Here is a 13108-nt window from a genome sequence, read left to right as displayed (position 1 = left end):
ATATCAACAAATGAAGGGATCTATTTATTGGATGAAAATAAACGTTAAGGATACTAAATATAATTTTCAAATCACAAAGAATTTACGTATAATTACATTAAATTGTAGGAGATAATGAGCTGCTTTTGTTAAAGTTCAAGAGATCGCATTGTTGTTATTATTATTTTTTCAAGAAAATTTTATGTCTAATTAGTATTTTTGTAGTGTGTAAAATATAATTAAATCGTATGTAAGGGATGGATCGGTCACCAGCTCGAATAAAATACAGAAAATTATAAAATTAATTACAGGCATTCTAGGTTAAACAAACCCCTATAATAAATTACAAGGATTCTAATAGACATAAATAATAATACAACAAATAACCCGAGGAATTGCAGAATCAAAAAGACAAAGAACATAACAGAGTAGGTAGATCTTAGGCTCAGATAGCCAGATCCTTAAAGCCACAAAGGCCACAACCTAAGCATGGTTGCTTTACTCACAGAGCCACTAAGGCTGTTAAACAGAAACCACTATGGATACGGCCACTTAGGCTTTTACAGAGCCATCAAGGCTTTGCCACAAAGGTTATTGGTTAACTAGTGGGTTCAAGCTTTTAGAGCATGAAGAACAACTTAGAAATTCTCAGAGAAGGGAGAAGGAGATAGGAGGTGAAGATTATCAATCCATGAAATATTTCTAATCAGCTATATTAAGAGGCTGCTCATTAAATGGCATTCTACAGCCTTTGATCGGGAAGAGAGAGAACAGAGAATACTTGGAAGAGGGGGGAGACCCAAAAGGTCACTTGGGAAGGGGAGGAGAGAAACAAAAGGCGGGAAATGGGGATAGGGTTAGGGTTTTGAGAGAATGAAAGAAAAATTCAAATAGGCAGTCAGTCGGGTCAAATCAGTAAGTGGGCCGGGTTAGTGGGTTGAGGAGCTTGATGGGCTTTAAGTGAATAAGCCTTCCGGTGCTCGAGCCCAGCCAAATGGTTTGGGCCATATTTTATGAAAATCGTAATTTATTTTTCATTTATAAGAGAAGAGTTTGCTTTGAGTTGAAGTGAAAAATCAAATAAATCATTGCACTAAAATATCAAACTTGACACTTCTAATTTCCGTGGAAGTTAGATGCGGATATTATTATCTTGAGAAATTAATTTTGTTAATAAAACTATACCTCATTATCATAATTAAGATAAACGTAGGTCAGATCATTTATATTTTATTAAGGAAAGGTACTTTTTTTGGTGTCTCGCATTTTTTATTTGTTTATTTAATTATTTTTAATACTGTTTCACCAAATAGTTTAATCTTCCATTTTCCTTTTTAACTTCCAACTTTCTCACCTTCTCAAGTTTCATGTACTTTTTTAAGCTTGTAACTTTCTTCTTTTCCTCTCCTTTTGTTTTTCTTTAATATTTAAATTTATGCAACTAAAAATATATTTTTAAAAAAGATAATTATTTTTTAATTTATTGTCCTTTAAGTGTGCCACACACACTAGTTTACAATTAAGTTTTGGGTAAATTACAATAATCTCCCTTGAAATTTGTCATAGTTACAAATACCCCCTCATTATTTAAAAAATTACAAATACCCCCTAATGTTTAAAGAAATTATGTAATCCTTGAATGGATATATGAAATTGTCAACTTTGCACTTACTGTATTTTTTTAATTTTTTTAAAAAAAATTTTAAAACTTATAAAAAAAATCAAACAGGGTGGATGAAAATTTTTTAAAAATTATAAAAAAAGTTATCCACTTAGTCCAAAAAAGTAAAAAATAGATAAATTATAATTTTAATCCACAAGGACATTTTGGGTAGTTCACCATAAAAAATGGATGAAAAACTAATGAATTGGGTTAATTGTTAGATAGTCGTTAAAATCAAGGAGGTATTAGTAATTTTTCAAATAATAAAGGAGTATTCGTAATTATGCAAAACCTCATAAGAGATCATTGCAATTTACCCTTAAGTTTTAGTACTTGGATTGACTTACAAAAGAGAGGTACCTGAAATCCAAGATGATTGGAGCAGTGGTAAGCGACCCGTGATTCTTATAGACGGATAAAGGTTCAAAACCTACTAGAAACATCCTATAGGAAAGGGCTTCTCTTCGTACAATCTAGTTCGAATATTAGACTTCTCGATCATTAAGTAATAAAAAAAAATTAAAAGTGCCCAATATGATTCAGGTCGCTTAAATTAATCAGGTCGTGCTCCTCGTTGACTGATCGTCGGGTCGTGATCGATTTTAAACCACCTTGGATGTGTATCCTGAGAACAAAGAATCTCGTTAGGCTTGCTGGGAAGCTCCCAACTAAGGTCCTCCGATGCTTAAGTTAGAATCGGTGAGGTCGAAAATGATCTAAAGGGCTTAATGAAGTCAAATAAACAATAAATACAACATACCATAAATGCTTTTGAATAGCAGTATTTATAAGTCCCCATGTTCGTACAGAGTAGACCCACATGGCAACATCTTACAGAGTGCCTGCTAAAAAATCCAACAGCTAATAATCCGAGTTCTGACTCTGGAACGGATAGAATGGGTCGGTCCAACGACCCAACCCAAGAAAAAGTCCGATGATCATGAGTTAGTTTTGATATTCTTCTTCATAGAAAGCGGATTTCCATCTTATTACCTTATGGGGTGGTTAGCACCTAAATAGGAGAATCATATAATTCTCTGACCCCATTAGAGAGGATTGGATGGTGATGGTGGTGTTAAAACATAGAAATAATTAGGCTATGTTTGTTGGTTAATTTTTTTTAATATTTTCATCTTATTTCATAAAAATTTCTTGTCCAAATGTATATGTGTTTGTAAGTAATTTTTGCAAACATATTCATCACATTCATGGCTTCAAAATACAATATAGACATATGTCACACAACTCAAGTTACTGTGTTTGATTTCTTAGGTAACATTTGTTTTACGTAATATCTCAACTATCATCCTTACACTTTTATTTTGTGTTAACTTAGAGCTGCAAATTATGAAATTGAATCATTACATTTTTAAATAAAATATTTGTTTGTATGAAAATTTGAAGTCTTGAACCTACTTCTGATTCACACATATCTTGTCTAATTTTCTCCAGTCAATTAGAACCAACTTTATAAAATATATTTTTTTTCTTGTAATATAATTGATCAACTATATATCAATACATTGAAAAATAACTAGGTAAAACATTGTAATAAAAATAAATAAATACTTACACATAAGTGAAACTCAAACTCAGTACGATCCATTGCCTCTCCTAATCTACTCCAAATACCAGTATGGCTATGATTGAACATGAAGCCCAATTCCACATATAAAAATAATTAAAATGGGCTTAAATGTTATTTATAAAAAAAAATATGGGCTTAAATGAAAAAAGGTGAAATTACAGGTGAGAGTGGAGGAAGCCCAAGACATTATTGGCCAATGGGCTGCTTTCCTAAGTTGTCCTGTGTGTGGTATCAATCAGATGATGTCTATTTTTATACAACCTGCAATTCTTACTCTATGGTCTCTTTCTTCTTCTCCTCTTTTTTGAGTAAAAGAAAAACGGACGTGGCCATGTAATGTGACAGTTCATTTTATATCTATAAAAAATGTCTAATTTGAACTATAATCACTGCTAAAAATAGTGAGCCCGCCACCTCAACTCTGACAGAAAACTGATTGAATTTATGATTTATATTGTGAGAAGTCACACAGCTCGTTCCCCTAAAATTGCTAAGTGTGAATTTTCAGAAAACTATGTCATTCATCTTTCTAAATGTGAGATTATGTGAATTGTGGGAAAAGAAAAATAAAATAGATAATGCAGAGGAGGAGGAAAAAGACAAGTCTATAGATTTCATATTCTTGAGGGTCAGACTCTCACTCACTCTCTCTCTTAAAATTTTATTTGGATAATTTTCATGTCTTAAAAACCCTTGTGGTTTTTGGAGAGATTAAAAGTAGTGGATATTGGATATATAGTGGCAGAGGAACAACACACTCACACCACTCATTCTGATCAACCAATGCTAGCAGCCAAAATCCAAACTCACATCCCCACGTTTTTCCACCAGAAGAAGAAAAAGGCTAACTAAAACTCAAAATCAAGAAAATGCTAACTCCCCTTCACCTACTCTCCTCTCTTCTCCTTTTCCTCTACATTCCATGGCCAAGAATCAATCCCAATAACCCCTTCTCATACCCTCCTCTATCTCTCTCTCTCACTCCACCGAGTCATGACTTCCTCCTACTGTTTGTCTTCCACCAGAAACACCTCTTTGTTTCATACTTCACGTATTTGTCTCCAAAAAGACAGGCTCTGTGTCTTTTCCCATTGTCCCGGAAGAGAATTTCTCACTTTGAAGCCTCAAGAATCGTTTCCTAAGTCATCTCTTTCGGTTCTCACTCTAAGGGGAAGTGGATTCAGACGCCCTTTTGCTGCTTTTGCAGAAGCAGAAGGTGAACATGTTGAAGATGTTGTTAGGGCCAAAGAGCATCATCATCACCATCAAGGAAATGCAGAGTCTGATGATGATGAGTTGCCTGGAATGGCTAAGGCTTTTAACATATCTTCAGGGACAGCTTCTGCTGTATCGGTTTGCATAGCATTGGCGGCTCTTGTTTTCCCACTTTTCATGGGCTCTCTGGGGCAGGGACTGCCATTCAAGACTAAAGCTTTATCATATGCTACACTTTTGTTTGGCTTCTACATGGCCTGGAATATTGGGGCTAACGATGTGGCAAATGCGATGGGGACTTCAGTCGGGTCGGGGGCGTTGTCACTCCGGCAGGCGGTGCTGACTGCCGCCGTGTTGGAATTCTCGGGTGCATTGCTGATGGGGACTCATGTAACTAGTACAATGCAGAAGGGAATTCTTGTTGCCAATGTTTTTCAGGGAAAGGATACTCTGCTTTTTGCTGGGCTGCTATCTTCTTTGGCTGCAGCTGGTACTTGGCTACAGGTGCACTTTGCAAATGTTTACAAGTTTTGAATGGTTGCTACTCCTTGATACTGATGCACAGTCTAAATTCATATATAGTCACAAGAATTCATCTATTAATAGCATTACTTATGGTATAACTGGAAGAAGTTGGGATATCAGTTGAATTGCGAATGAATTGGAGTAGATAACATGTCCACTGTAGGTTATCCCCAAGAACAGCTAAGATAATTGTTTAGTTCTAGTTCTCGTTAGAAGCTATATAGTTCCATCATTAGTTAGATTTTTCCCCGGAATAAGCTATCTCCTTTGAAATAAGGAAGTTAAAAAATTATAGTTCTGAGGGAATGATGCTTATAGTATGAGAATTTTCTGAAGCTAACAATGAAAATATGACCAGTAGTTCATTTGTTTACGTAGATGTTGGATCAACATAAGCAAAAATGAAGAATCTTCAGCTACAGAACATGTCGTCAATGTCATGCAAACGTTGTCACGAAAACTTTCATTCTTTCCTAAGAGTAGTATATATACACATTGTGACAAGACCGACGGTTTCTGGATTCCATGATAGAGAAATTGTTTCTAACCATGTATTCGGAAGTTCTGCAAGGATGCCTCAGAGCTAACTCTTCCTTAATTCATTTATTTGGGAAATAATTTGACATTTCTTATGACATCGACATTTGGATCCATAATTTGTAACAAGATGAAGAACATTTTTGTAAAGGGCCAAGTTGTGTGAACTATACATTCTTGTCATCTTATTCCATCTGGTGATCAGCCAGGAATATCTCGACATTAAGGGAAACTTCCAATTAGCAGAGAAATAAACTTAGTACAGAAAAGTTGTTTAACTCACACAAAAAGCAGAGGCATCACTCCCTACCAGATAGTGAAGTCCCATCCTAACTCGGAAATCTGTCCTTCCCTTACCACATGGATGTTTACATACCTTGTGATAGTGTCTGACATACTTTCTGGTGGTGATATACTTTTCCTAAATGAATAAAACTATGTGATATGGTGAAATTACCATCAACTGGAATTATCTGTATGAGTAGGAGAGGTGATGTGATCAAAATGTTAAGTTGATTGTTGATTTAATATATGTGGTTTCGGTTCTATTTCCTGACCAAACTGATTTCTTGAGTTCAATTTGTCAACTAAGGTTGCATCATACTACGGTTGGCCAGTTTCGACTACACATTGTATAGTAGGATCAATGGTGGGATTCGGTCTTGCCTATGGAGGACCTGGGGCTGTCTTTTGGAGTTCACTGGCAAGGGTAACTTCGTCATGGGTTGTCTCACCTTTGATTGGAGCAATAGTGTCTTTCCTTGTCTATAAATGCATTCGCAGGGTACGTATTATCTGTCACAAAACTCTTGAACATTAGCTGCCCATCTTTCTTCCAACAATTATAGTGCAAAAGAAGTTTCTCTAGCAGAAAACGTTGGCAACATAAGTTTTCTATTAGCAAGCAACCAAGTGTGAGATCTGATCTTAAATCTAACCCGTTTCACTACTTCTAGTTTGTTTACAGTGCTCGAAACCCTGGACAAGCAGCTGCTGCAGCTGCACCGATTGCTGTTTTTCTGGGTGTTACTGGGATTTCATTTGCTGCATTCCCTCTTAGCAAGACTGTCCCTATAGCTCTTGCCCAGGCATTAGCCTGTGGTGCTGCTGGAGCCATTGCAGTCGACAGAGTTATTCGAAAGCAACTAGGCCACCTCCTTGCCAAGTCTGCTAAAGCTGACCCAGAGCCTAAACCAGAAACCCATCCCAGTAAAAATATCGGGTTCCTTTCTGATATAGCTGGCCCTACAGGAACCCAGTTAGAGATAGTTTATGGGGTCTTTGGCTACATGCAAATCTTATCCGCCTGCTTCATGTCATTTGCACACGGAGGAAACGATGTTTCCAATGCTATAGGCCCTCTAGCAGCAGCTTTGTCAATTCTCCAAGGTGGCATGTCTGCAGCCGAGATTGTAATTCCTAATGATGTCCTAGCATGGGGTGGATTTGGGATTGTTGCAGGGTTAATGATGTGGGGCTATCGTGTTATTGCAACAATAGGAAAGAAGATTACGGAACTAACACCGACTAGAGGATTTGCTGCCGAGTTTGCAGCAGCATCTGTGGTGCTTGGGGCGTCAAAACTTGGACTCCCAATCTCAGCCACTCATACTCTGGTCGGCGCAGTAATGGGTGTCGGCTTTGCTAGAGGGCTCAACAGTGTACGAGCAGAGACGGTGAGGGAAATCGTCACTTCTTGGGCTTTTGCTGTTATTTACACATGGATCTTGACTAAGGTTTTATCGTTTGTATTATGAGTGTATGCTGCAAGGCATCAATTGCAATCTATTTTTTGGACTTTACTTGATGGAATGGTAGTGCCTTTTCAACTAAGGTTGATAGTTCACTTGTTGCAACAGAAGGAGCACTTGGTCCAATTCACTTTGAGTTGAAACCCTTGTGAATTAATGCATGTTTGTTGACATTGCCTTGAGTGGAGAATAGGTTGCTGCCGAAGATGCTTTGGAAATCAATTAGCTGCTCAAGTGTCATTTCTGGGCTTCTCGTCTATTGCTTCTTGTATCTGCTAATAATCAGAAGAGACTGAGGAGGCCTATATCAGTCAGAATAGCACTGGAATCGACAAAAACCAGACGATCGGGTTGAGCGTTGCATTCTTATTTTTTATGAAGAGATACTGTTAACAATTTATGCAGTCAAATGTATGCTTTTTCTAGTAGACTTATTGTTTCCCTCTAAGTTGCTCTCCTATATCTTACTTCCACTAGATGTGTCAGCTTCACATCAGAATGCAGACCTTGCATTAGTGAGCCAACCCAAGCAAAGTGATGAGTTGGTTTTCTCTTTCACCCTTCATGCTGCTTGATTTGGCAGGTCTATCACACAGCGGGACAGTAAGAGTAAGAATCAGATAGGAACATTCAAGTGCAACAACCGTATTCTCCTTAAGCCTGCAGAAGATAATGGTAATGGAAAATACATAATGGCTATATCAAGAGTTGCTTTCTCATATTCAAATATCCCTTCCAGCACAAAACGAAAAGGTGAAGCGGGAACACGGTTAAATATCAATAACTGATTCTGCTTATGTTGACATAGTGACATTCAGAGTCATGAATTCCATCAGAAACATGCCTTCTCACCAAAAAGAAAAAGATGTTTTGATGAAATATTTGCAATTTGAAAGAAATTGAAACATAATAGTTAAAAAGAATACGCAGGCAATTAGTACAGAAATCTTGTCATCTGTACATCGAATACATATGCAAACATACAACTAGTGCAGAACAATCTTGAAGATCTTTCCAATAAAGATAATGATCAGCTCTTAAATAGCATAGAAGAAATCTAACCAGATAATGGTATGAGAGGAGAGAAGGGCACCAATCTGTACAGAGATATTCATGGAGACAGCTCTTGTATAGAAGTTAGACTTGGCTCCCACTCAGGTTCCTTACATAGCCTTGGCCTCTGGATGGGGGGAACAAATGGCTTCTTCCCCCTCTCTTCTCTGGGTTTTTCCAATATATCATCTGACCAACTCCCTTTGGAGAAAAAGAAGTCTCTAGCAGAAAAAACAGAGTCCTCGGAATTAAAATCTCCGACATCTTCATTTTCTTCGGACCTTAAGATTGGTACATCACTGTCGGCATTTTCATTGATTCTCCGTGAGTGCTTGCGTTTCAGTTTCTCAATAGTTGTAGACCGAATAATAAAGTACTTATGCCCAGGTAACAACATGTCATCAGCTGATAAAACAGATTCATGTGGACGCTTGAAGACATCGGGCCGGGCAATGCACATACCTGGATATTTCCGAATCATTTCAGAGGCAGGAATTGGACTATGATACATTTCTATCCTCCCACCAGCATGGACTATTCGCACTGTTAGATCCTTTAGTTGCCCGCTCACACTGTATGAAATAGTCTCCTTTCTCAGTCCCCTTTTTCTCCTGGATTCATTTTCTAGGACTGAACCAGAACAAAAACATGAACACATCTCTTCAACATTGCCAGCAAATGGGACCTCCTGATACAGTTGTGTACATAGTGCATGCTCTGGAAAGTAGTGGCGCAGGCTGAAGGATCTCTTGCAGTTGCTAGCTATTGTTTGTGATGAGCATACTTCTCTTGTTCAAGGTGGCTTCACCTTTTTCAGATTTATCTCAATAGAATCAGTGATAACTCCAAAGCTTTGCTGATAAGGAATATTACCCTTGATTTCTCCACCACATTAACCACAAAGTTCTAGATGATTAAACATACAAAAGATACCACATTCTAAAAATAACTTGTGACATTTGTCTTATGCCAGCTTTGCAAACACATCCTATTGTTGATATCATACTCCCAAAGCCCAGATAACACCTGTCTCTCCAGCTTCTTCCTTCTTCCGCTAATCCAATTGTTGTGGAGAACGAGACAACCCCTTTTCTTACAGGCTTTCTTTATATCTTTTTCCTCCCATAGACCTTGGTATGCACCATTGGGAAAGAAATCTCTATTTAAGAAATGAACCACCAAATTTGTTTCAGGCTCCAAGCATCTGTCATCACCTAACCTGTAGGACCCCCCTTCACCACATAATGTATCATAGAAGCTGGGCTGTTCGGATAAATTGGACTTAGCTGCATGTTTCACCACCTTTTCCAATGCTGCAATGGTTATACTGTCTGAATGAGCATAGTAGAAGCCGGAGTTAAGTCGTCGAGGTAGGTTTATTGGTGCTGCAAGGAAAAGCAAAATGCAGCTAAGAGAAAGAAAGCTAAAACATTAAGCAATTGAATCCTCAAAATTCATGATCTGCAAATATTCCAGAGGAAAAATGAGTATGATGAATGCATTGAGCTGCATCCATGTAAAGCATGAATACAAAAAGCAGTGAAATCAATCTGATCAGAGAAGATTTAGGTGCATTGACTCAGATTTCCATAAAAGTATGCACCAATTTGCCTGCATCTTTCCATCACTTTTCCCGTGTTATATTGTTGCTAGTAATGCAAATTCTCTAAAGTTGGACGGTGGTATTAAATACCTGTTACATTGTATTCATCAGACTGTGCCACAAGAACTGCAGGACCAAAAGAACTAAGATAGGCCAAAGGATTTTTGAACCAGTATACATCCACGTCACTCAGAAGCACATTATATCCGAGCTTTAATATCTGCAAAACCATTCTAGACTTGACTTTAGTTACTTTCTGGAAGCATTCTGTTCCAAAATGGCAGTTGTCAAAGCTGATGTTGGTTGGAGGATATGCGCACTTGATAACTGGCAGGCCCTAGCATTACGAATATGAATATGTGAGGAAAATGCAATGTTTCTCAACAATGTTAAGCTCTGGCAGATTACTACAAACATGTAAGCAGACAAACACATCCTACGGTATTTGAACTGCTAATAATCTGGAGATTTGATAATACCTGCAACACGGAGAAATCATATATTTCATCATCAAGAGCACAGACCAAAAAGTTTAATACTTGGAGGTGGCGTAGCCTGCAAACCCAACTCATTAGCATATCCTTGTAACTATGTCCAGCAACTCCAAGAGCAATTGTTTTGTTCTGATCAGCACGCATCGAGAGTAGAGATTCTAGGGAAAGTGGAAGTGAAATTGATGTCGGCAATCTCATCTGCTCTTTGGCAAAGCATCCTTCAATTCCTTCAAGTGATTTTATCACATCAACGCAATCCAGAATTTCCTTTTGTGTCGATGATAAAGAGATCCCCTTGATCCTCAAGTTCAGTGGTCTGTTGTACCCCAGCAGATATGCAATGTTTTGGTGCGTATTTAAAAAGTGAAAGTTCCCACCACACTCAAAGAATCTGAACAAATTAGAATAGTTAGCGTCACGAAAAGAAAATGATCCATATAGCCTTCCTAGAAGGGAATTGCCATTTAGTTCCCAACTTCTCTTTTCAAAATCAGAAGTAATGGAGCTCCTTATCAAGGCATAATTCTCTTGGTCAAGATCATCTACATAGAAACTTGAAATAGTCAAACTTGCATCAATTACAAGCCTAAAGTCAGAGATCAAGGCTTCAGTGACAATCCAATGGTTGTGAAGTCCCTTTCCATACAAGAATGGGGGAAGCACACCCTTGTGAAGTGGTAGATCTCCTCTGTTCCATGCTATAAGCATTCTATCCCCACATGGTTTCTGAGAACCTTGCCGAACAAGGACCTCCTGCAACTGCTGGAAGAGAATAATTTTAATATAAGATCTCTCATATCTGATCCAGCCAGAATATGAACCAAGCTCCTTCATACCTTTTGTATTTGAACATGTTTACCATCATCTGCCAGCCAACTTTTGCCATCAGAATCTAAGCGAAAAGGAAAATGGGAAACATTTCCTGATGAGGCGACAATGAGCCAATCTTCATCTAGCTTGTAAGCACATATCAAAGTGGATATAAAGTTTGACAAGAGAATGGTATCCGGATCAATCAATGCAGAAATATCTGATGGTGATGCAAGAGCTCTTGCAACCATGGAATGATAAAATGGAGTACCAAGGAACCTAATACAAAACAGCATCCAGTGAATAATTTTATTCAATTTACACCGTTATCTTTGAAAATTCAGAAAGAAATGCCCACATTCCTCATCAGTATCTTAAATATCAGATACCTGTATAAGCCCAAGATCCCCTTTAGAGCTAGAACTAGAAATCTTTGATATGCACAACCATTCTCAGGCAGACATAAATAAAGCACAGTAACTTGACAAGCTAAGAAAACTTTCCTACTCCAAATGCAAATACTAACAAACAATCAATCAATCAAGAACAGCTGGAGAAGACTCACGTGAAGTCAATCTCGGTTTCAACGGACACCCGCGAACCAAATGAATCAACAAAGGAGAAAACAGACGGATCTTGACTGAAAAGAACAACATTTATATTTTCCGATAATCCAAGCCATGATCTTACAGCAAGAGCTTGCCTTTCACCTACTGAACCACTGAAAGGCCTCGGCGCTGCAAAAAGAGTGATCTTGGGGAAGCTTAGATCATCAAAACCAACACCAGAAACCGCTGGTTTCCTGATCTTGATCTGTTCTCTCAGAAAAGTGGGCAGCATTTGAGTACCATAGAACGAGACACCAATCAAGAAAAACCCACATAACCAAACAAGCCACAGCCCACTTTGCAGAACCTACAAAACCGAAAAACTCACAAATGACTACCCACAAACAAAACTCGACAACTCATCCCAAGAACCTTAACAAAGTTAAAAATCTTTCTCACCTTCTTGCTATAGAAATTGGAGAAGAAAAGTGAATAGCGGGACTCCATTTCTGCTCTTCAATTTTTGACTGAAGATGAAGTGAACCGGCTTTTCTTGGAAATGAGGAATCTTTCTTACCGTTTACGCCACTGTGTGTTGTGTGTGTAAACGGAAATTCACACATAAAGAAAGCATTGAAAAGAGTGGAAATATAACAAATATCTTGAGTGCAGGCCGGCCAAGAACTTGTGATGGTGTCACAGACTCACAATTCTCACCACTCTCGATATCTAATCCAGGATTTCTCAACCTCAACCACCATACATCACTGCAAGAAAAACTTGTGCAAAAGAAGAGTCTACTCATCCCAACTTCCAATTCAAATCCGGAGTATGTTCATGAAAGTAGAATTCTGGAGCACAAGTTCAACGTGGGAGCCATTGGAGCTCATTTCATTAATGGCGGACCTAACTCTGACACTCCTCATTTTTTAATGTAGAAATTAATTGCTTTCTTTCATATTTTAATCGCGTCTTTGAATCAACTAATCTTTGAATAACAAAAAATTATGGAACATTTTATATGTTATTATAGTTTTGTTTTAACAAGAATTGCTAATTATCTATTAATATAAAAACCATCAGCACTTTTTACTGAGCAATTTGTTATATCAGTACACTAATTTTTCTGTTGGGTTGACTATACGGTTTTATTTTTCTTTTTTTGTTTTTGAGATGTGAAGTATTAATTTTTATTTATAATATATTCTAAAATTAAAAATATTATTTATTATGTATAAATAACGTGGCACGACTATTAATTTAAAATAGAAAACTGTCAAAAAAATATTATTTATTATGTATAAATAACGTGGCACGACTATTAATTTAAGATAGAAAACTG

General features: G+C 37.5%; 2 protein-coding genes across 3 annotated transcripts; one reads left to right on the top strand and one right to left on the bottom strand.

Annotated features, from left to right (window-relative positions):
- LOC105168304 (inorganic phosphate transporter 2-1, chloroplastic) lies at nt 4022-7690 on the top strand. The gene is made up of 3 exons (XM_011088330.2): nt 4022-4949; nt 6100-6291; nt 6464-7690. Exons 1-3 carry the CDS (start codon nt 4224-4226, stop codon nt 7262-7264), a joined length of 1719 nt encoding a protein of 572 aa, XP_011086632.1. The 5' UTR covers nt 4022-4223; the 3' UTR covers nt 7265-7690.
- Nucleotides 8013-12707, bottom strand: LOC105168306 (beta-arabinofuranosyltransferase RAY1). 2 transcript variants are annotated; one of them, XM_011088333.2, is made up of 6 exons: nt 12226-12707; nt 11784-12133; nt 11245-11497; nt 10394-11170; nt 10005-10251; nt 8013-9696 (listed from the first exon to the last, which is right to left on the bottom strand). In XM_011088333.2, the coding sequence occupies exons 1-6, from the start codon at nt 12271-12273 to the stop codon at nt 9251-9253; spliced, it is 2121 nt and encodes a 706-aa protein (XP_011086635.1). In that variant the 5' UTR covers nt 12274-12707; the 3' UTR covers nt 8013-9250. The 2 variants fall into 2 exon arrangements, with proteins under 2 accessions (XP_011086635.1, XP_011086636.1); XM_011088334.2 differs by having other exon boundaries at nt 10394-11167; nt 12226-12706.

The sequence above is a fragment of the Sesamum indicum genome, linkage group LG8 (genome assembly GCF_000512975.1).
Source record: "Sesamum indicum cultivar Zhongzhi No. 13 linkage group LG8, S_indicum_v1.0, whole genome shotgun sequence".
Classification (NCBI taxonomy): domain Eukaryota; kingdom Viridiplantae; phylum Streptophyta; class Magnoliopsida; order Lamiales; family Pedaliaceae; genus Sesamum; species Sesamum indicum.
Note: the sequence above shows the minus strand (reverse complement) of the source record. Positions and strands in the feature narration are given on the sequence as shown.

Coding starts and splice junctions, on each gene's coding strand:
- LOC105168306 (XM_011088333.2), bottom strand. CDS start 12,273: ATGGAGTCCCGCTATTCACTTTTCTTCTCCAATTTCTATAGCAAGAAG. Junction 11,498..11,783: donor GAAACCGAGATTGACTTCAC/GTGAGTCTTCTC, acceptor GTTTTGTATTAG/GTTCCTTGGTACTCCATTTT. Junction 10,252..10,393: donor ATGATTTCTCCGTGTTGCAG/GTATTATCAAAT, acceptor TCGTAATGCTAG/GGCCTGCCAGTTATCAAGTG.
- LOC105168304 (XM_011088330.2), top strand. CDS start 4,224: ATGACTTCCTCCTACTGTTTGTCTTCCACCAGAAACACCTCTTTGTTT. Junction 4,950..6,099: donor CAGCTGGTACTTGGCTACAG/GTGCACTTTGCA, acceptor TTGTCAACTAAG/GTTGCATCATACTACGGTTG. Junction 6,292..6,463: donor TCTATAAATGCATTCGCAGG/GTACGTATTATC, acceptor CACTACTTCTAG/TTTGTTTACAGTGCTCGAAA.